Below are 25,091 nucleotides of genomic sequence, written 5' to 3'. Positions count from 1 at the left end.
CAAAATGACAAGATGTCAGTTACTTTTAAATTGTTACCACTGTTGGCTATTTATACACTTAATTACTAAAAAAAAAAAAAACTGTACCTGTCATTTCTTATAATATTCGGCATGCAAAAGGAAGAAAGTACAGCTGAAGCAGTAGAAACAATGTTAATGTCTAAGCTGTAATCCATGGAATTGGAAAGATCTAAGACAGAGTATGGACATGAGTTCTTTATCATGGCTCAGTAGAGGATACTATTAAAATTAGTATATATTCACTCTGTATCTGAACTGCCTAAATTGGGGAGTCGTCATAACAAGAAGGAAGATGTTTCTTACAATCTGGCTCATGCTATGAGTCACTGTTTGAACCTCAAGAACAGCAAAATCTCCAAATACTTCCTTCATGCAGCAGAAACATCAGTGTTCACATTGGTATATGCCTATCCTTCTGACCATCAGCAGACACTTATTCACCCCATAGCTGAGGTGACATAAAATCTCCTGAGACCAGAAATGACATGTCCAATTCTATTTTGTGCATATCAGTTAATTGATTACAGGCTGCCACTTAGCATGTGTGGGTGGTCTGCAGGTGAAAGCTCCCATGATTGTCACTGGCTGATGTAAAAATTAAATTTATTTGTGTAATTATACTTAAAACTGGGATTACTAGGGCCCAGTGGGATTTTCCTCTTCCACATTAGCATGTCTATTGGTGTCATTATTAAGATTTGTTTAGGCAGCCATGTTAAGACTTCATGGGTGAAGTCCCCCAACATTTGTAGGAGATGCAGTCTCACGTCAGATATATGTTCCTCTGGCTCCTACAAGGTTTCTGCCTCCTCTATCACAATGTTCACTGAACCTTGAGTGAAAGAGTTGTATTGTGGGTGGCACAACTAGGGCTTCATACAACACAATCAGTTTTCTGCATTTTGATCTATTATACCCTTTCTGTTTTCTGCCATTTGATCAGTTGTGGTATTTTTTGTAATGGTCTCCTTCTTCTGCAATGGAAGTTTCTCTTTAGGAGTTAGCGTTACAAACAATGAAGGATTGCTGAGAGTAGGAGAAAATAAACTTCCACAGGGAAGAGTCCTCTCATTGGTTATCCAGCACTAAATTGTGAACAACAAAATTGTGTGCATACAAGTGACATTAGACAGAGTAAGCAAATATATATATATATATGAAACAACAATTAAAATGAAAGAGGACAGAGGTTATTAATTGTGAAGGAGTATGTGGGGGGTTCTTAGAAGGGGTTGGAGGGAAGAAAGACAAAATGATACAATTATATTTTAATTTCAAAAATTGAAGAGATGGAACTAAGGCTTATAAAAAAATATGTGCCTTCTGTAAAACAATCTGAACTATAATTACATAAATTGCTTCTTCTTGGATTAATACTGAATAGAATGTTGGAAAAACAGAAGGTAGTGTGATTATTGGTGCATAGCCTTTTTGGCTCTGCTTAAGATGGAACTACCAACTACCAGATATTTGCAGTCTTCCATTCACCAAACACAGACACTGTAGCACAACCTAGGGAATGGCTGAAACCAAAAATAGAAACTACTCCATTAAATGATATAATACAGAGCCAGAAAGACAATGCAATTTCATAGCTTCTCATTTAGAAGTATATGTTAATGTGGGAGTGAGTATGGGTAGAGTCAAGGAGATTTGAAAGGGGTCCACTTAGAATGGGGTACAGAGAATAAAATAATACATGTGTTTTGAAATTCAAGAAGGAATAATGGACATGGGACAGTATAACCTGAGGTGAGGGTAGAGAATTGACAGAAGTGGAAGAGTTGGATCAATTAAAACACTAAGCATAAAAATGCATTAAGGAAGTTTGCTAACTTTGTAAGCTAATAAAATATATAAAATAAAAATAAGACCAAACAAAATGAAAATCAATATAAAGGGAAGGAAGAAAACATTGAAAATGCTAAATTTGGGCATGCTTATAGATAACCAGGAATCTCATGCCCTGGTAATCTCTTTGAATGTCACTACAAACTTTGGAATAGTTGGTAGTTCCTAAGGTCCCCTCTCATCTCCCTACTCTGGCTAACCTACTTCAGTGCTAATTCTACCCCAGTTCTTGATGGACAGCTGACAGTATCTCTATGACTGATGAGTGAGTGGAGCAACAGTGTCTTCTTTGGGGCAGCATAGTCCAACCTGTTTCTGATTCACAGCTGCTACTGTCTGCTTCTGCAAGGGGATCTCGTCCAGTTTAAGCATGGTTTGCAGACATCTTCTCTCACAGAAATAAGAATGTTGTCCTGCTGTTGCACTGCACTGATGGGCTGTCTAACCCACTGCCTTCTTTCCTACCATTTCTACTCTAGACTTCTGAGTCTATGTGATCTGCATGATTATCCCAGACAGAGTTTCAATAGAGACACTGAACATTTCCCCATATCATTCATCAGATAGTGACCTTCTACTTGCCATTGCTGCTGGCATATTTTGCCTGTTTTTTATTCTATTGTGTATTTTGAGAGATTTCATTAAACCAGATATACCCCTCTCTAATAATCCTGACCTGAGTGTGCACACAAACTAGTGTATCTGTGTGGTGTGACTTTTTCTTAAGATCTAAATCTCAATGTAATGAATGTTGTCACTTGAACTATCATTCTAATACATTTTATGCTTTTAATAAAGTTTCTTATCTGAAGCTCTTGTGGGATAAAGACCCAAAGAGCTCAACCAGAGTCTGTGCTCTGAGTCTGTATTTAGCAAGACTGGTGACAGTTCAAAGGAAATCACTTCTCATAGAGCATCCTGGAATGCATTTTACACAGATCTTTTAAAGACAAATGATCTAGAAAAAGTAAATCCTGGTTGGCAGTTGACCAGGGGAGGCAAAGCAAGCAAGCAATTTTACAGAATCCCCAAACACACACTTAGCTGGGGCACTCCAAACCTTATTGTCTAGAACAGAGTTAAGTATTTTCACATGGGAGTTTTCATGGCAGGGCTACAAAAGGGAGAGTCAGTTTCAAGTTAAACCAAAGACAGCTACAGTTGAGAAAAAATATAGGAACTTTTATGCTGTCACAAGATAATGGTATAATTTGAGCAGTAGTATACATTTTCATTACTTATCTTTTGAATTTAAATAATGTATACATTAAGAATTACTTTAAGAAAACTGACCATACTCCAGGAAGTATATGAGCAACACAAAATGGAATTTTTATCTTTCTTCTTCTTCTTTTCTTTGAGGGAGGTCACAATGGACAGGGGACATACATGGGAAAACAGAGAAGTGAATGTGATCAGGGTGCATTATGTGAAAATCCAAAATAATCATTAAAAGATTATGTTGGAAAAAATAGAATTGCTTAGTTTAAATTTTGTGGTGTTTGTCGAAGTTGATTTCTTTTACAACATGAGTAGCAAATATCAGTATATACTGAAAGTCTTATATTATGTTTGTTTATTTTGCTGTTACTTTTCCTTGTTTCTCAGGGGCCAACATGACATCATCTTGAGTGCTGCATTTTCTAAGAAACTTGACGGCTCTCCTTTCATAAACATGTGCATTCTGAGGCATTGAGAAATCCCACAGTAACAACTCCTAACTACTCCTGTCAAAATTTTTTGTAGTCTAGGCTGATTTTGTACTCCTAAGTTTAAAGGACCCTCCATTTCAGCCCCTCTGAAATAGCATCTTCTCTACCTGAGGCTGTAATCATTTGCCATTATTCATTGACTAGAGAAATAGTACAGCTATATATTAAGGAAATTGTGCTGAATCACAGAATGGACTTCAGGAAAGTGGTAATCAGAATAATTTTCTTTTCACAAACTAACATTGGAATTCTGGGAAATTTCTCTCTTATTTTCTACTATCTATTCCTTTACTACAGAGAACATGCATTAAAGCCCACAGAGTCAATTCTCATGCACCTGATGGCTGCCAATGCCTTGGTCATTCTCTCTGCAGGAGTACCCCAAACAATGGCAGTTTGGGGACTGAAGCATTTCTTGGATGATTTTGGATGCAAGCTCTTGTTGTACATTCATGGATTTAGCAGGAGTGTGTCCATTTGCACCATCTGCTTCTTGAGTGTCTTCCAGGCCATGACCATCAGTCTAAGAAAATCATGTTGGAAAGATCATAAAGTCAAAGATGCAAAGTACGTTGGCTCCTTCATTTCACTCCTCTGGGTCTTTTATATGTTGATAAATTTGATTTTCTTTGTCTATCCATTCATCAAAATAAATAATGAAAATGTGACAAGAAAACGAGATTTTGGATACTGCTACATGGAAGAGTGGGATGAAATCAGTGATTCACTCTATGCAGCATTTGTGATGTGCCCAGAAGTCTTCTTTTCTGGGCTCATTGCCTGGTCAAGTGATACAATGATTGTATTTCTGTATAGACACAAGCAGAGGATTCAACACATCCGCAGCTTTCATATTTCTTGTAGAAACTCCCATGAGTCCAGGGCAACCCAGAACATCCTGGTCCTGGTATCTACATTTCTTGCTTTTTACACTCTCTCCACCATCTTGCGAGGCTGCATTGCTCTTTTGTATAATCAAAGTTGGTGGTTGGTGAATATCACTCGCCTCACTTCCCTGTGTTTTCCCTGTTTTGGACCTTTTGTTTTTATGAATCATTACTCCATTGTGTCCAGATTAAGTTTTGGCTCAGGTAAGAAAAAAGTTGACCTCCTAATTTTATTGCAACTATGTAAAACCTAAGTGTTACATATTATCCAATTATATACACATGTTCATCCTAAGAAATCAATAAAGAATGTTAAGTTATCACCTTATCTTTCTAAGATTATCTAAAATGAGTATGGGAGTTTGGCAGCTGTTTGAATTTGCAGTCTGCATGGGCTGATTATACTGTGCTATGCACATTGCACTTCAACTTTCATCTAGCAAAATTTTTCCTTCAGTCAAAAGATTTGCAAAGAAGCCATTGAACTTACTTCCAATAGGGGTGCCTTTCTTGTGTCTTTCTTCCTGTCAGGGAATCTTGGCTGCTTGACTGCTGCACAGAAACCTTGTGGATACTGCTATTCTAACTACAAAGCAAACTGAAACCATCGCTGGCCATAAATGTGTGCCTCAGGTGGTGCTTGTCCTATGACAGCTGCTCTAGCATGCTCCAGGACCAGAAATTATCTTTGTTGATTATTTCCCAAATACTTTTATTTCAGCTGTTCTAGAAAAAAATACTGCTTGGCTGTTCTTGACCTTGTAGCAACAGTCCTCAACAAAATCTGTGGAGTTGTGCATCTCCCCTAGTCACATAAGAAAAATTGTCATGGATACTTTTCACCTCATACCAAAGTCAATTCAAAATTAATGATGTTTTTGAGGCAATATTTAATTTTGTTAGATAATATTCTTTTCTTTTGTTCACTATTATTAAAGATAGATTTTTCTCATGCTATATAATTTAAATACAGATTTCTGTTGCTTTATACCTCCCAGTTCCACCCACCTCCTCTCCATATAGATCAACTTCCTTCCTGTTTCTCATTAGAAAAGAACAGGCTTCTAGGAGATAACTGCAAAACACAACAAGATAAAATATAATAAGATAAAACAAAAAACATAATATCAAAGTTAGACAATATAAACCAGCAGAAAAACAAAGAGCCCTAAAGAGAAGGTCAAAAATCAGAGATTCACGTGTTTTCACCTTCAAGAGTCCCACAAAAGTCCTGAACTAAAAGTTATTGTACATATGCAGGGAGGATATGCAGCAGAACATGTAGGCCCTGTGATTGCTACTTAAGTCTCTGTAAGTTCCTATGAGCATTGCTCAGTAGAGGGCCTGGTCCTCCCAATGTCTTCTGTTTCTTTTACCTCTCCCACTCTTCGTCTCCTCTCCTGTGTGGTTGCCTAAACTGTGAGTGGAGAGGTAGAGACATCCCATTAAAAAGTATGTATTCCAAGGTCTCTCTCTCTCTCTCTCTCTCTCTCTCTCTCTCTCTCTCTCTCTCTCTCTCTCTCTCTCTCTTTCTCTCTCTCTCTCTCTCTCTCTCTCTCTCTCTCTCTCTCTCTCTCTGTGTGTGTGTGTGTGTGTGTGTGTGTGTGTGTGTGTGTAATATCTGGTTGTGGGTCTCAGGATTTGTTCCCATCTTCTGTAAAAAAAAAGGCTTTGTAATGTTGGTTGAATAAGGCACTTATCTATGAATATAGTAGAATATCATTAGGAGTCATTTTATTATATTTAATTTTTGTATATCAGTAGTGTTTGGTTTTATCTTAGGTTTTATCGATTGTAATGTCTAACTACTAACTTTCATTTTTTATAGCCTAATATTTGGTAATAATAACATTCAAGGATTAACAAATTGCATTACATTGTTAAATGAACTGTAAAAGTATCTTGGACAAGATTAGAAATATATGTACAGCATTTTCTAACAATCTCAATCTCAATCTATATAATTTGTATACAATATACAAACACCCAATCCTATATAAAGTATTTAAAACTAGTAATTGTCTTTAAAAAGTAGATTCAATAATCTAACTTTTATCTATATCATATCTATATTCTCTCTTTTTTGTTTTCAGAGTAGATTCAGTAATCTACCCTTTATTCTATCACTTCTATATATCTTTTTTAACAAGAAACTTAACTCTAATCTCCTTTGTTTAGCACTTTTCCTAGCCATTAACAGCAACTTGTAACCAACCTTCTTAAACAATGAAAATTATCCCTGACCCAAAACCCATAGAAAGACCAAAAACCACCAGCCCTACACCACCTCTTTGGGAATGTGGGCATCCTGTTCTTAAAGTTGCTTCCTGCTGGTTGTGGGCAAAGACATCTTTATTCTGAAAAGAAAAATTTTAGATTAATTGTCAAATTCTAGGAAAGGTAGCTATATCATTTGTTGTTTAGTCTCTGCATAATGGCAAAGTTCAGGGCTTATCTCAAGTCCTTGTTCAAGTTGTTTGTGAAACTGGATCATCTCAGTTAGCCATCTCAAAATTGCTCTGAGAAGTTTGTAGTCCAAAGCTGATCTGTTGATAATGTTTGTCAGCTTAATGGTGTTATTATTGTCCATGTGCAATTATTGTTGTGGGGCCACATCATCTTTCTGGAGACTTCAAATTTGATGTTAGGCCTGGTTGTGATTCCCTGCAGACAACTGATAGAGACTAGAGCACAAAAACGTGTATAAGCAGCTAATTGAAGCCTTTTTCTGGAATTAGTACTCTATATGACCATGAATATCTCAACAAAGTTTAATATATATATAAATCTTATAAATTTTGATATAAAATTCATATCTTAATAAAGGTTTAAAGAATCATAATAGAATCAAAGAATTGAGATTAGTAGCAATGGAACAGTCCCTTAATTTTTTGTTGTTTTCTCCTGTCCCATACCAGAAGATGGCTTTGTTCTGGCATGATATAGAGAGTTTGCATTTTCCTCTTAACAACATGCTTGGGTTTAAGAAGGAGAGAGACATTCTCCAATTCCAAAGCCAGCTTTAATTTTTAATTGAATTGAGACTACAAGAAGACCATTTGTGTTAAATGTCTTTAGAGAAGAGCAGAAAAAAACATTTAGGAAGACTTAAATGTGATATACCAATAGGCCAATTTACTCTTTTTCTTGGGACATTTTTTCCTAGATGATTTGTCCTTTTTCTTCAGTTGTCTCATTTGTCTAGTGTTCTTCAGATTCCTTAGCTTTCATTCTCCCTAAAATCAAAAACAAAAATATTTTCTCAAGACTAAATTTGGGGAGGTTCCCTTTTGGCAAGTTATATCTGATTAAATGAAAAGACATGTGTTAATGGTATAAGTTAGTTAAAATTGAATGGTCATGCTGGTTGATGAACTATCACCTCTTCTAATTAAGAGGTCTCTCTTGTTCAAATTGAACCTTTATCAGTTTTCATGGTATCCACAGCTTATCTTCTCTTGTAGAAACAAAAGCAAAACTTTATCCCCAATGTAATATGTATCTTGGTTTCCATTTTGAGGTCAGTACATCTATATTGGCTGATTTAATTTTGTAGTTTTTTTTCTATTAAATCCAATGTCTCTCTGCAGCTGTTGTTCCTTTCTCATTAGCATTGAGAAAATTCAAAGTTAATAGAGCATTATTAAGTCTATTTCTTGGGAGTTTGTTACCCTCTTCTGATTATTTAGCATATCCTTTAGAGTTCTATTTGATCTTTCTATAACTGTTTGGCCTGTAGGATTATGTGGTATACCTGTAATATAATTTATATTGTAATAAGCAAAAAACTGTTTCGTTTTACCAGAGACAAATGCTGGAGCATTGTCAGTTTTAGTTTGTGCAGGTATACCCATGATGGCTGTAACTTCTAGCAAATGAGTGATTACAGAATCAGCTTTTTCAGAACTCAAAGCAGTTGCCCATTGAAATCCTCAATAAGTATCAATGGTATGGTGTACATATTTCAGTTTTCCAAATTCTGCAAAGTGAAACATGTCCATCTGCCCCATTTTATTCCTCTGAGGGCCTGGCAGACACATATGAGATAGGATGTGAGGTATATATGGTATATATAAGAGATGCTTCCTATTCCTGATTATATCTTGCAACTGAATAAATAGTGAAGTTAATTCTGACTCATCAGGAATAAATTCTGCAGTCTCAATATTTAATACCACTCTTTCAGCATATTGAGAGTCAGTAACTGTGTTGAAAAGTTCAGAAAAATCCATTAATACCAACAGAATAGCATACAATTCTGATTTTTGAATTGAATTATAAGGACTTTGAACCACTTTACTTAAATTTTCTGATTTGTAACCTGCCTTTCCTTGTTTGTTTGCATCTGTATAAAATGTATGAGCTCCAGATATGGGTGTTTCCTGTGCAATGTGAAGCAAAATCCAATCAGCTCTCTTTATAAGATCAATTCTATTGCTTTTGGGATATTTGCTGTTAATCTCTCCCCAAAAATTACTGCAATCTCTTTGCCAAGGTTCACTTTCTCCTCATGTTTTTTCAATGTCCTCCTTAGTTAAAGGTATGACAATTTCTGCTGGGTCTATTCCTACTAATTGATGAAGTCACAATTTTCCTTTCAAAATCAAGTCAGATTTTTTCCACATAAATTTTTAATATTTCACTCTGTTTATTTGTTAGAAATAATCATGATAATATAATATCTTCCCTCTGCATTAAAATTCCTGTAGGAAAATGTCTAGAGGGTAAAATAACCAAAATGCAATCCAGCTTTGGATTGACACAATCCACGTATTCTTCCTGTACTTTCTTTTCTACCAAGGCCAATTATTTCTCTGCTTTAGGTGATAATTCTCTTGGAATATTTAAGTCCTTGTCACCTTCTATGGTTTTGAACAAATTACTCACTTCATCATTTTTTACCCCAACAATAGTTCGTAGATGAGAAATGTCTCAGAAGGATCTTTGAAAGTCATTAAGAGTCTGTAATCAGTCTCAACTAATCTGTACCTTTTGGGGCCTAATTGTTTGAAGACCGATTTTATATCCTAAATAATTAATAGAATCTCCTCTTTGTATCTTTTCAGGAGCAATTTGTAATCACAAACAAGGCAAAATTTTCTTTATTTCTTCAAACATTCTTTCTAAAATATCTGCATTTGAGTCAGCTAGTAAAATATTATGTCTATAATGATAAATTATAGATTTAGGAAATTTTTACGTATCACTTCCAATGGCTATTTTACACAATATTTGCACAGAGTTGGATTATTCAACATTCCCTGTGAATGAACCCTCTATTAATATCTCTTAATCAGTTGAGAATTATTGTAAATAGGCATCGTGAAGGCCCATCTTTCTGTGTCTTTTTCTTGTAAGGGTATTGTAAGGAAATAGTCTTTTAAATCAATAACTATAAGAGCCCATCCTTTAGGCAACAGAGTAGGCAAAGAAATTCTGGAATGTAGAGAGTCCATTGGCTGAATTACTTTGTTAATTTCTCTAAGGTCTGATACCATTCTCCATTTACCAGATTTCTTTTTAATAACAAATACAGGAGAATTCCAAAGGCTGGTTGATTCTTCAATATGCTGAGCATTTAACTGCTCTTTTACAAGTTCTTCTAAAGCCTGGAGTTTCTTTGTTGTTATAGGCTACTGCTGAACCCATACAGGCTTGTCTGTTAACCATTTTAAAGGTAGAGCTGTTGGTGTCTTTGGAAGATCATCAGTTATTGTGTACTATTCTTGTGCAATCTGGATAGCTGGTGACCACTCATTAGAATAATACCCTCTAATATTTCTCTCAGAAATATGTGCTAGTTTATGATTTGTTTCTGAGGTTGGAGGGATATTAATCTGAGTATTCCATTGTTGTATTTCATCTTAGTCCCATAAATTCATAGTTATGTTAGCCACATATGGTTTTAATTTCCCTCTCTGTCCTTCTGGACCTATACATTCAAGACATCTTGCTGCTGTGGGATGGTCTGTTTGGCAAATGTGTTGCTAATTAGTCAATAAATAAAACACTGATTGGCCATTGGCTAGGCAGGAAGTGTAGGCGGGACAAGGAGGAGAATAAAGCTGGGAAGTGGAAGGCTGAGTCAGAGAGACACTGCCAACCGCCACGATGAGAAACAGCATGTGAAGATGCCGGTAAGCCATGAGCCTTGTGGCAAGGTATAGATTAATGGAAATGGATTAATTTAAGATGTAAGAACAGTTAGCAAGAAGCCTGCCATGGCCATACAGTTTGTAACCAGTGTAAGTCTCTGTGTTTACTTGGTCAGGTCTGAGCATCTGTGGGACTGGCAGGTGAGAGAGATTTATCCTGACTGTGGGCCAGGCAGGAAAACTCCAGCTACATCTTGTACTCTGGTTCACTTCAGATTATGTTTGAATCCCTAACAGCTGAACATTTACCTTCTGAAGAGGCCAAGTTGGATGCCAAAATTCTGGTGCAATTATTGTCATGTCTGCGTCTGTGTCTACTAAGCCAGATAACAAATCATCATTTATTCATATTGTTAATTTTGGTCTTTCTTCATTTATAGAAGTTTGCCAAAAAATTTGCTTTATGGTTTCTCCTGAATTTTCTATTCTCTCTGCCTCAGCTGTTCTATCACCCCAAGCAGCCTGGTGTTTTCCAATAGGCATTTGGTTATTTAATTGCTCTGAGTAGGGGTTTCTACTACGACTGCAGGAAAGGTCTGAATTGGATTTGCTGTGGGGGCCTGCTTGAGACCTCTCTGGGAGTTTCCCAAAGCCTGAGGCAAAGGATTACCTTGTCTGTCCCTTGTTAATCTATATTCTTTGGTCCAGTGATTACACTTACCACACCTTCTGTATACTCCAGAAGGGAGGGACATTCTGTTGCCATTGCTCCTTGAAGAACCATTGCTTCTAAGAATGCCCTGTTACAGTCCCTTTTCAAATGACCTTACTTTCCAATTCCAAAACATCTGACACTCCTCAAAACTTTTGAAATTGCTTTTCCTACCACATATCATCATGACCATGAGACTCAACATTAATTGTGTCCCTGATTCAGTCCTCCAAGGATGCAGATCTTGTCTTTAATGGCATGATTATTCCCTTGCATGCTTCATTTGCATTCTCAAAAGCCAAAGATTCGATTATTATCTGGCTAGCTTCTGAATTTGGAACCATTCTATTGACTGAAGACAGTCTTTGTAAGAAATCCATGAAGGATTCTTTTGGGCCCTGTATAACTTTTGTGAATGACTCAATTTTCTTTCCTGTTTCCTCAATTCTGTCCCATGCATTCATGGCTGCCATGTGGCATAAAATTAAGGTTTGGTTATCATATAAACATTGTCTTTGTATTTTAGCATATTTGCCTTCTCCAAGAAGCTGATCCTGGGAGATTTCCACACCTCTAGCCCTCCATTGACTTTCTATGGTCTTATCCTCATCTCTGTACCATATATGCCACTGCAGCTGTGCTCCAGGTTCCAGGAGAGTGATTATTAATTCTTTCCAGTTTTGAGGAATAATCCTATTACAAGTTGACCAGGAGTTTAACATTTGCTTTACAAATGAGGAACACATGCCATAGGATACTATTGCCTCCTTAAACCTTCTTAAATCTAACATTTCAACTGGAGTCCAATTAGTTTGTACATGCCCTTGGTTAGGTAGTTGCTCTATGGTTACCAGATAAATTAAGTTTAATTGTTTGAAAACAGGCTGTCTTTTTGTAACCTCATAATCCAATCCTGAAAAAAATAACCCTTAAATTCTTCTGTCTGAGTCTGAATTTCTCTATAATGTATTTTAACAGGTTTTTCTAAAGCTTTCATCTTGGCACTTAAATTGACTATCTTTTTCAATTGTAAAATAAGTATAAGTAAACAAATATGTATAATTGATGTTACATACATCCCATCAAAATTAATCCTCTCATGTAATTGTTCCATTTTCAGACTGCCTAATGTTTTATCAAATAAAGACCAATTTTCTTCTATTGTAAAGAAAGTTCCCTTTTTTAACATGGAAAAAATTTTCTCTTTTAAGTAGTTTCTCCCTTTAAGATATCTGATATCTTAATTGATTTACCAAGTCTGTATAGAACACTAGAATTCTGAGGGAATTTTAAAACAGCTACCTAGCATCTGAGATGGGAATCCAGAGAGAGAGAGAGAGAGAGAGAGAGAGAGAGAGAGAGAGAGAGAGAAGAAAGAAAGAAAGAAAGAAAGAAAGAAAGAAAGAAAGAAAGAAAGAAAGAAAGAAAGAAGAAAGAAAGAAAGCGCAGCCACACATTCTGGCTAAAAGCTAAAATCCAGCTATGTGCTCCAGCTTGAGCCAATTTGGACCTGAGCTGCCAGTAGTACTGTCCCCTTTAAACCTGAGCCACTTGAATTGATGATCTGGCTGAAAGTAGCTCCAGCTATGTTTAATCACTTGTAGCTACAGTCCAATGCAGCTCTGGCAGCAGCAGCCAGACCGGTAGCTCCAGCTGGGCCTGGGGCCTATAAACTCTAGCTGAGCTGGGGCCTGTAACCCCTGGCCTGTGAGGCCACTAACTTTTGTTTGTTTGTTTGTTTGTTTGTTTGTTTTTTATGAATTCTTGCCACATTGGGTGCCAATTGTAGAAGAAATTCTAAATAGTCTTAGTAAATAGTAAACACAGAGCCAAATATAGAGGAAATAGCCAAAGAGATCAGAGCAATCACCATGACTAATAGCTTATCACCAGAAATAGCTTCCCCAGAGTGAGAGAGTTTCTTCCTGTCTGACTTGTCTTTTTATTGCCTTTCTGTTTTGCCTTTTCATTGCCTCTAAACCCAACCAGATAACTTCCTCATCACTGCCTGTCTCTTCAGGCCTCCAGGTCTCTATGGTTGGTACTGGGATTAAAGGTTTGTGTCACCACTCTTGGCTGTGCCCTTGACCACACAGAGACTCTGCCTGCCATGCAATCAGATTAAGGGTGTGTGCCACTACCACCTGACTCTGCTTATGTCTCACTATGACCTCTGATCTCCAGGCAAACTTTATTTATTAACATACAAATAAAATCACATTTCATCACAAATAAAATATCACTATAGAGTTTCTGTCCTGATTTCCTTCAGTGATGAGTAGCAATATGGATGTGTAAGCCAAATAAATCCTTTCCTCCTAAGCTTGCTCTTTGTACATGATGTTTTGTCACAGCAATAGAAAACCTAAATAAAACATCATGGGACTCTTTTGGCCAACACTTCAATTAGATGAAACTCAGTGCCATAAACTGAAAGCTTTATTTGGGCATATGAGATGGCCATTTGGGGTTCATTCTCCCTCATTATTTGAAGATTTCATTAGGATCTCATTCATATATTATAGGATGTTTATACTGAACTAGGTTTACATTCTGCCCATCAAACATCCTCAATTCTAACTGTCTCTCCCCTAATTTCCTCCCTCAATGCCATCTCCCTATCCTCTTCCCACCAGATCCTCCTACTCTTGCTCCTCCCTTTCCCCTGGGTAATATAATAGATTGTATGGATACAATCTATTATATTACCCCATGCCAGGGAGAACCATAGATCCCCATAGAACATTCCTCTATGCCTAACCTCTCTGAGTCTATGGACTATAGCTTGGTCATCATTTATTTAAAATCTCATTACCAGGTATAAGTGAATGCATACCATATTCATCTTACTATGTGTGGGTTACCTCACTAAAGGTTATTTTTTTTTTAGTTCCACCCATTTGCTTGCAAATTTCATGATCTCATTGTTTTAAGAGATGAGTGTTACTCCATATTTTCCCCATCTATTGTTATGTTGAGGGACAATTAGGTTGTTTTTAATCTCTCATTATTATGAATAGAACAGCAATAAACATGTTTCAACAAGTCCTCAGTGGTAGGATGAAGGGTATATGACAAAGAGTGGTATAGCTGCGTCTTTAAGTAGATTAATTCCCAGTTTTCTGAGGAACTACCGTATTGATTTCAATAGTGGCTGTACTATTTTCACTTCTACCAGCAATGGAGGAGTGTTCCCCTTATTCAAGTTCTCATCCGCATGAGCTATTACTTGTTTTATTGGTCTTAGTAGTTCTGACAGGTTTTAACATTTCATGCTGATGGAATCTCAAAGATTTTTTTTGTTATTTGCAGATTTTAGAATGCTAATGATGTTGGATATTTCTTTAAGTGTTTCTCAGCCATTCCAGTTTTATTATAAAAACTATGATTTCATTATTATTTAGATGTCTGTTTAAATTGCTATCTCATCTTGATTTAACTTTGCTAAGTTGCATGAATTGAGAGAAAATTGGCAGGAGAAGGAGGTGAGCCAGGCCAAGTGGTGCTGAAAATCCTGCAGCATGATTGACTAGCAGCCATAGTTCTTCTTTATTTGTATAGAATTTAATAAGCAGGGATACATTATGATGTTCTAAAACATAAATCATATCATTTTTGGTTTAGGACATGTGTTTCACTTCTTTTTGCTGATCTTTTAGTCATTACTAATAAACTATGACAGAACAGAGTTATCATTCCCACCGTTTTCCCTTGAGTTTTGATATTATTAGTAAATAGCATTATCATTCTTACTCATTAACCCTATAACCCAATTTTTAAGAATCTAAAGACAAATGACAGCCTGTTCTCAGGCTGGTAGATTTTTTGACTACAAGGACATTAGACCAAAACAAAATCTTCAAGACAGTCTGAGCATAATGCCATGTTTCAAGCAGTTTGTTATTATCTATTAATGGTCAGAGTGCCAAAGAAAAATCCTCAGGACAAAGCTGCTGCAGTTATTATTCAAATTATGGTATAATACAATGTTTACCTTTTGTATTTTTATAGAATTTGTTTACATGTCTAATCCTGGAATTCTATTGTTGCTTGATGATATTGTACCACACTGGCTCTGTATGTGTTAACTTTTTTAAGAATGGGAGGTCCTGACATCTCATCCTTTTATTATCTTTCCATTCTATTCTTTGCTCATCAATATATGCCTCTGTATAGAGTAGAGGTATCTTCAGCTAATCTAACTTTGTTGCTGGATATGCCACATAATTGCCTGAGTGTATAGTGGGAAGAGGCTTGGAATCTGATCTGTGGCCAACTCCTCTAGCCAACCTAATCTTGTTGACCTTTCTGATTTTACTTTGTTTTGAATATCATGTTCCTGCATATGAATAGGGACAGATGTTTCAAGAATGTCTCATAGCCTCATAAAGACACTTCTGGCTTCATAATGTATGTCACAACCTCCAAGGTATTAGGAAGACCTTCAAGTAGATAATGATATCTCTCTAAAAACAGGAGGGATAGTATGTTCAGGACTTTCCTGGGGAAGCTTAGAAGCAATACTCCAGGGTGAAGGCATAATTGATTCATATGAAATTCCCCATCAATCCAATATCCCCAAGTTGTACAAATATTAAAAGCCCTTTAAGTATGCAAAAGTTTGAGATAAAAACTAAAAGTGGAACAGTGGCTATCATGCAGCTCAGCTTTGCTGGATCCTTGTCAGGAAGCTCTGCTGGCTGTATGACTTTTGCCATTCCCATCAGATATGTAGATATATAATATAATATACATATAAATACATATTTTCTGGCAATTTTACTGTGTTAATTATAGCTAAGAATTTTATAGTAGATTGTATAAAGTCTATTACATATAGAATCATGCAATCCACACATAAGGATAGTTAAACTTTTTTTGCTTCTTTTAACAATTTTGTGTCTTTCCCGTTTTAATTCTATACTATGCTTTCTCTTTAAAATGGATCAAACACCTTAATTTAAAAACTGAAACACAGCTAGATATGGTAGCACATATTATTAATACCAAAACATTGGAGGCAGAAGCAGGGGAATTTCTGCAAGTTCCAGGCCAACTTTGTCTGATAGTGAGTTACAAGAGAGCCAGGGCTACATGGTGAGGCCCTGTCTCAATAAATAAAGTAAAATAAAATAAATCATTAAAAGAAAAAAAACTGAAGCAACTAAACAAAAATATAGGGAATATTCTCTAAGATTTTGTGGTAGACAAGAACTTTCTGAACAGAACATCAGTAACACAGAAACATGAACTGACTCCAGATATTAATGGATGAAATCAAAAAGTTTCTGTAGCTTTTGGGTTGAAGTAGTTTTTAAATTTTATATCCTGCCAGCAGTTTTCTCTCCTCCACTCCTCCCATTTTGTCAACCACCTCCCCTCTGTCCCTGCCTCAATCCACCCCTCCTTCGTCTCTCTTCAAAATAGGGCAGGCCTCCCATGTGTGCCAACATAGCATGGCATATCAAATTGTAAGAGGACTGAGCTCCTCTTCTTGTATTGATTCTGGGAAAGGCAAGACAGCATTAGGAACAGGCTCACAAAAGCCAGCCAAAGTGGTAAGGAAAGGTCCTACTCACTGTAGCTGGAGTTTTCTCTCTGGGTCCTGCCAAGCCCCAGCAGTCCAACAGCCCACTTATAAAATAAACACACAGACACTTATATTATTTACAAACTTTATGGCCATGGAAGGCGTCTTGCTAACTGTTCTTATATCTTAAATTAACCCATTTCTATAAATCTATACCCTGCTATGTGGTTCGTGGCTAACTGGCATCTTCACATTCTTCTTGTCATGGCAGCGGCTGGCAGTGTCTCTCTTACTCAGCCTTCCACTTCCCAGAATTCTCTCTCTTTGTCCCGCCTATACTTTCTGCCTGGCCCCTGGCCAATCAGTGTTTTATTTATACAGAACAATATCCACAGCAACTCCCATTTCCAGCAGTTCTACAAGTAGACCAAGCCACAAAACTGTTTCACATATGCAGGGGTCTAGGCTGGTCCTATACAGGCTCTATAGCCATCAGTCTATCACTCTGTGAGCTCCTACGAGCAGGCTAGTTGCTTCTGTGGGTTCAGATTGCTGACTCTGATACTCCTGGTTTATACAATCCTTCCTCCCTCTCTTCAACAGGATTTCCCAGGCTCAATCCACTAACTCACTCATAAGTGCACATTATCTTTTCTGGCTTTTTATACTCACTCTCTCCTCCATATTACAAGGCTGAATTATTGTTCTTTTGTATAATCACCATTGATGGCTGGTGGATATCACTCACCTCACTTCTTTGTTCTCTCCCTTTTTTGGAGCCTTTTTTCTTATGAATTCATTCCATTGTGTCTAGACTCAATTTGGTCTGTATTAGAAAAAAATGATTAATCTTATTTTAAGTATGGAAATGATAGGTTTTGCATGGTTTCCAGTTGTTATTCACGCATCACACCCAAAAAGTCAATACAGAAATATAAAAAGGTAGTACCTTGTCATTTGACTATGAACCAAAATGGTGATGAGTCTGAGAGTTTTGTCAGCAGGATGACAAGGGTTACAGGGATCATACCTCAGCATAATGAAGGACACATACTACAATATACAGTCAAAAGACAGAATCTAAGATTCTTATATGTCAGGATCCCACAATTACTGACCACCACCAGTTATTTTTAACCTCCAAGAGTGTCCACATTTTTTAATAGTACCATAGTTGAGGTATAGCCTGCAAAACATAAGTCTTTGGAAGGTGTTTTCTGTTTGAGCCATATCAATAAAGGGAAGAGGTTGGGGGAAGGGAAAGGATAAACACATCAGAAGGAAAGAAAATGAACAAGAAAATTGAAGGGAACTGGGGAAGGGTGGATAATGGTGTGTATGAGTTGGATTAAAAATGCTCCAAAAGTGACAAATACTCTTTCTGTTGGGAGTATGTATTAGGATAACAGCAGAGTTGAAATTGCTTAAAAATTGAGGGGCAAAACATTTGCAGTAGAATACAGAGTACATAGGGGATCATAGAAGATATTTGAGTTAGAAGGAGGCACAGAACAAGAGCATGTAGGACACAGATGAGTGACATTGGTCAGAAGGCTAGGAAGGTCACCACTAAGGAGCTTGAACTAATGAAAACACTGTTTCACCCAAAGAGTTTGTAGGGTGGAAAAGAGATTCAATATACATAAGTGAGTTATGATGAGGTATAGGGGACATCCGAAAGTGGTGGAAACATGGTGCATATAGACAGTGCTTTCATGATGACCCTGTGAAGCCTCTGAAACCCTTTTTTCTGATATTGGCCTAGTGTACAAAGTACTCACCATGCCTCAGAGAGAACATGACATAAATACCAATTGCTCTGAATCCAGGTCCCACCCATGTCCTTTAGTGACATTTGCTCTGCTCATGGTCTTGGGCTATAGGGCTTGAAGGAAGCAGTGCTTTCCTGTCATTGTACATGACCTCTTAAAAGGAAAGAGAGAAGGGACACATGTCTCTTCTCCATGTTTCTGACTGCGAGGTGGATTTGCTTGGTGACAACCTGAATACAGCAGCTGTGTTGGGAGATTGTAGGCCAGGTAGTTAACATGGGATCGATTCTCATAACCACAGCCAGAAGCATGCACATTCTGCTCAGATAGCAGTGTGTCAGAGAGAAAGGTGGCCACACTAAGCAACTTTCTAGTTCAGTGCTTGTAGCAGCTGAATTGGGTAACAGACCCCCGCCTGGTTAGAGACAACCAGCAGACTGTCCCTTCACTTTTAAAATTGTTCATTGTGGCTGCTGCCAACTCCAGTTTTTTTAAACTCATGCTGCCACTGCTGCCACCATTTTGTGTACAGCCACTGTGAAGTGCACACACACAGCCAGTGCCTCAGAGTGCCTGCAGGTGTCCCAGGCAGCACTTCTAATTGTTCATTTGGTGTATTGCCTCATCTCTTGTGATTCTGGCAGCTCTGCCTAGTGCTCATGGGTAACAGGTAGGGTTTGCCTGTGTGAGAGCTTAATTCACAAGCACCCATTCAGGGAAGCTGAGTCAGCTTGCACCAGATCTGTTTTGGTGCTGTACTTCCTACACCTACTGGCAAGCTACAATACCACCTCCAAAAATCATCAAATGAACCAGCCATTTGACTAACATCTGGACACATAAGACACTCTTTCAAGGATTTTATCTGTGGTAAACTACTTCATAATTTTATACTTTAAACTGATTAATAAATAAACAAATTAATAAAATTTTTCTTTGCAAATTTTGAATATTTCTCAAAAATTGGCAGACAGTTTCACCACTCAGGAATTTAATAACCATTTTTTGTACTATGAAATATTACAGGACATATACAACCTTCCTGGGATGTATATAATGTTCACCATAATAGCAATTAGCACACTGATTCATCTCATTAAATTAGCTTAATAATAACTAATGTAAAATTATGAGGAAAAATGAGACCTTGATGAGACTGATACAGGACTTAAATAGAAGGATTCTTTCTTTGGAATCCACTAATTTACCACAAGAACTTCAGTCCATTAATAATAACTGGACAGCCAGATTTAATTATATTGATTTCTATGATAATAAATATGAATACTTAATGGATAAAACAATAACTCTTCAGAGCAATTGTAATGTCATTCAGATAATTTCTAAGGAAGAAAGATCATCACTAATTGATAGAATAAAGTATGTGGTATATGTTTGTATTCATATATATTTTTATATCAATATAAAAAAAGGTATGATTCCATGAAATCTCTAGAAACCTTTACAACAGAGGAGGTTCAAACACTGAGACAGGTGGTACTTAACCAATTTCAAGCTCTGGAAGAGTCTCTCAGTAAGGATAAAAAGGAACTAATAAGCAGAAGGGTAGAGCTATACAAGTAATAACATTGCCAGATGGCTCTTATAAAATGGTATGTCCAGTTTCCAATCCTGAGAATCCAGCAGATGATATACATCCTGAAGAATATATAAAATATCTCTGGAAACCTACTCATATGAGATTTAAAAAATATTAAGGAAGAGGTAGTCACCTATGGAACACATCCAACATATGTAAAACACACTACCATGGATTTATTTTTTAATGCCTGTTTTAGAAACAGTAAAAGCTGGCAACCTGCCTAGAGGGCTTCCAGATCTTAGATTTAGAATTTGTATAATAATATCTGAGCCTGTCCTTGGAAATGACTGTATATGATGAGACTCAGTATTTTGTGTAATAATATATGAAAGAATATATAGCATCAGAGGTGTGCCATGGTGTGCTCAATTCTACCCTTCAGGCACAGTGGATGAGTATTCCAATGGAGAGGAACTGTATGCTCTTTACTGTGATATGTCCATTTTACCAAAAGCTATTTACAGATTCAATACAATCCCATTGAAAACTTCCTTCTCATCCTTCACAGAAATAGAAAGAAAATTCGAAATTCATGTATAACCACAACAGTCTTTAGATAGCAAAAACAATTCTGACCAAAAAGAACAATGGTGGAGAAATTACCATTCCAGATCTTAAGAAATATTACATTCAATAAAAATAATATGGTGTTGGCATAAATACTCCAATGTAGACCAATTAGACCAAATTCAAGACTCAAATCATGAGGACACATAATTTTAGGCATTAAATATTTAACAGTATGCCAAAACATACCATGGGAAAAAACATCTTCAACAAATAGTGCTGGGAAAAATGAATTTCCACATGCAGAAGAATGAAATGAGAACTGTATTTATTGCTTTTCACAAAAACTAACTTCAAATGGAACAAAGACCTAAACTTGAAACCTGAAACTCTGAAACTTCTAGAAGAAACATGGGCAGGACCCAACATGATATATGTATAGAAAACTACTTTTTGAATAGGATGCTATTTGCTGAAGAATTAAAGACAACAATATTTTTCATTTTATTGGTTAAAAATTTTCTTTGATAATTTCATATGTGCAAATGCAAAAAACCCCACAAAAGATGTGTATATTCTGTTTACTCTTCACCCTGTTGTTATTCTGATATTTTCATAAACCAAAAAGGTCTTCATCAACCAATGGACTTTCAGTTTAAATCATTTGGAGACAAGCACCTCAGCAAGAATCCTTTAGGGTTTTATTTCCATTCTTGGACTTCGGGGTATCCTTCCTCAGAGAATGACTTGTTTCCTATTTTGTCCAGTTTGATGGGTATGGCCCATATTGTGTAAAATAATCTAATAAATCATAGCTGATATATATATATATATATATATATATATATATATATATATATATATATATATATATTCTTGGGACCATCAAATTGATGATCAAGACTAATCATCAAAGCTCTTTGAGATTTAATCACAGTGATGATTTTGCATGTATACCATTTAGACATAAAGCACAAGTGTGGAAAGCCCTATTGACAGAGGCTTACCATGAGAGCCTAATATATAGAGAGGATACACAGCTTCTTCTCTACAACTAGGGATATGCTTGGCAGAGCCAATAGTGGATTCAGACAGGTCCTTGAAGATGATGCAGCTTCCTTTCCTGTAGCTAGAGTTTTCCTGCCTGGCCCACAGTCAGGACAAATCTCTCTCACCTGCCAGTCCCACAGCAGCTCAGACCCGACCAAGTAAACACAGAGACTTATATTGGTTACAAACTGTATGGCCGTGGCAGGCTTCTTGCTAACTGTTCTTACAGCTTAAATTAATCCATTTCCATTAATCTATACCTTGCCTCATAGCTCGTGGCTTACCCGCATCTTCACATGCTGTTTGTCCTGGTGGTGGCTGGCAGTGTCTCTCTGACTCAGTCTTCCACTTCCCAGCTTTATTCTCCTCCTTGTCCTGCCTATACTTCCTGCCTGGCCACTGGCCAATTAGTGATTTATTTATTGACCAATCAGCAACACACTTGACATACAGACCATCCCATAGCACTTCCCCTTTTCATTCTATTTTTTTTCAAAAAGGAAGATTTTAACCTTAACAAAGTAAAATTACATATAATTTGGGAATTTGAGTGTAGCTTCTCTTACTACTTCCTGCTGGAGGGGGGGTGCTGTATCTTATGGGGACACAAAGAAAATTTTAGGACTGTGAAATAGTCCATGAGGCTGTATCGTCTGAGCCAGTAGCCTTCAAACCATTCTGGATGTTGGATCATCTGGGCCATGGTGTCATTGGAGACCTTTCAGGGGGTCTTGGCTGGTCAAACCTGATGTATCATAATCTGGAACAAATCCATAGCCTTTGGCTTTCTGTCAGAACAAAAGCAGAGTCTCCTTTCTAAAGCAACACAACCTTACATCCAAATTTTGAAGTCAAGGTATCTTTAAAATATACATATTGGTTTAACTCAACATCTTTTACAATCAAATTTTTTTCTGCAGTTAAAAATCCCAAAGACAACACAATCCAGTATCTCTGTGTAATATTCATTTTCACATGGCTTATTTTTTATATTAGTTTTACTGTCTCTTTAAAGACTTTATTTTTTAAAACTATGTATTTGTTTATATAACTGTATATATCACCTTTTTTGTCTCTTTCAAGCCTATGTATATTTTACACACATTGTAAACTATTACATCTGAATCTGTCTCATTGTGAATCTATTGCTTTAAACTGCAGCAGCTGTGGCTGCTGGCTCCACCTACCTCAGCTTCCCAACATGGCGGTGGTAGTTTTCCTCCAGCTCTGGGAGCTATTGTGGGTCTATGCATTTATCCAAGCAGTGTGTAGCCCAGAAACCTCTTTTTTTGTTTTGTACTAGCAAAGGCTAAATCCACCAAGCAGCTTAATGTGCCACTTGCAGAGGCCTCATTCCCGCCATATGGTGGCAGGTCGAGCGCACACGCTAGGAACCCACAAGTAGCTCAAACCAGCAGCTGCTGCTCATTTGAGAGAGACAATTAGGAAGCTGTTTTTAGCTCCGTTTTAGAATCTTTTCTCAGGTTTTAGGTGGAAACTCTTGCCAACACATTGGGCACCATTTGTAGCTAGAGTTTTCCTGCCTGGCCCACAGTCAGGACAAATCTCTCTCACCTGCCAGTCCCACAGCAGCTCAGACCCGACCAAGTAAACACAGAGACTTATATTGGTTACAAACTGTATGGCCGTGGCAGGCTTCTTGCTAACTGTTCTTACAGCTTAAATTAATCCATTTCCATTAATCTATACCTTGCCTCATAGCTCGTGGCTTACCTGCATCTTCACATGCTGTTTGTCCTGGTGGTAGCTGGCAGTGTCTCTCTGACTTAGCCTTCTACTTCCCAGCTTTATTCTCCTCCTTGTCCCACGTATACTTCCTGCCTGGCCACTGGCCAATCAGTGATTTATTTATTGATCAATCAGCAACACACTTGACATACAGACCATCCCACAGCACTTTCCTGAGAACACATCTCTTCCCAATGTAAGAGTCTATGGTTATCAGTCCCAAGGCCACTGTATGCTTCTCTGTTGTCCTTGGGATATTCTGTGTTTCCCTTGTGCAACATTGTTTTTCTAGGTATCCCACTGACTTTGACTTACTGTATTTCCCCCTGATATTTGGCCATTTCGCCTTTAAGGAAAACTGTATATAAGCTGCTGTACTTCTTAATAAACTTGCTTGTCATAGGATATAGATGGTGCAAAACCTTCAGATCCCAAATTCTAATCTGTCTCCTTCCTCCTTATCTTCTGATCTTCTAGTCCTCTATCTCAAGATCCTTACACTGAAAATTGACCTACTTCTTCAGGTCACAGAGGAACACAGGAGAATGCACACATACACAAAAACAAATACACACAAGAAAGAGGAGGCATGCTTTCCATTGTCTTTTAAATTACTATGTGTAATAATTATATCATGCATAGTTGTCTTGTAATTTTTTTTTAATCTTGGGAATTTCATTCATGTATACAATGAAATAGAATCATAGGTATACTCCCTCATTTGCTTAATCTAATTCCTTCTTGCATCTACCTTAACATCTTCCTCCCTAACTGCCTACGTTTTTCTTTTCTTTTTTTTTTTTTTTTTTTTTTTTTTGGTTTTTCAAGACAGGGTTTCTCTGTGTAGCTTTGCGCCTCTCCTGGAACTCACTTGGTAGCCCAGGCTGGCCTCGAACTCACAGAGATCCGCCTGGCTCTGCCTCCCGAGTGCTGGGATTAAAGGCGTGCGCCACCACCGCCCGGCTTTCTTTTCTTTTTATTAACCCCCTGCATCTCCTTTGTACATACAGTCATGAATGCAGGATCATTTACTGGTGCCTGAGCACCTACAGTGGCTATAAACTCCAAAGAGAATGTTTACCACTCCTCCAGCAGTTATCCACTCCCTATTGCTCATCAGTGAGGGGTTGGGCATGGATATACATAGTTCTTTATCATAGTCTTATCATTCTGCTATTCACTTATCAATTGAAGTTTATTGATGGAGATTCGCTGCATAGCATAAGACAAAATTTTCTTAAATTTACCTAATATACTTTAAGTTTGCTGCACTACACATCTCAATGTTGTTTATATATTAATTATAAAAATAACTAATTCGTATTAGTTATTTTTTTATTAATTAATTACTTTTTATATCTTTGGATGTTCTACCTGCATGTAAGTCTGTGCACCACAGGCATGCTCAGTGCTCATAGAAGCCAGGGAAGGCATCAGAGTCCCTGGAACTGGAGTTATACATGGCTGTTAGCTACCATGAGGGTGTTTGGAATCAAACCTACAACATCTGGGAGAGCAGCCAGTGCTCCCAGGTACTGAGCCATCTTGCCCAGCTCCTATTTTAGTTAATTGTCTATGCTTGTGACAAAAATACCTGAAAGA

The 25,091-nt window shown here is 37.2% G+C and overlaps 1 protein-coding gene across 1 annotated transcript in view; it reads left to right on the top strand.

Annotated features, from left to right (window-relative positions):
• The first annotated feature begins 3,765 nt into the window (after positions 1-3,765).
• Positions 3,766-25,091, top strand: part of LOC131901649 (vomeronasal type-1 receptor 4-like) — a 31,439-nt gene continuing 10,113 nt past the window's right edge. Inside the window, exon 1 of the mRNA XM_059252785.1 lies at positions 3,766-4,675. Coding sequence (XP_059108768.1) covers positions 3,775-4,675 — 901 coding nt within the window. The 5' untranslated portion in view covers positions 3,766-3,774. The remainder of the gene's footprint in view (positions 4,676-25,091) is intronic.

The sequence above is a fragment of the Peromyscus eremicus genome, chromosome 1 (assembly GCF_949786415.1).
Source record: "Peromyscus eremicus chromosome 1, PerEre_H2_v1, whole genome shotgun sequence".
NCBI lineage: Eukaryota > Metazoa > Chordata > Mammalia > Rodentia > Cricetidae > Peromyscus > Peromyscus eremicus.
Note: the sequence above shows the minus strand (reverse complement) of the source record. Positions and strands in the feature narration are given on the sequence as shown.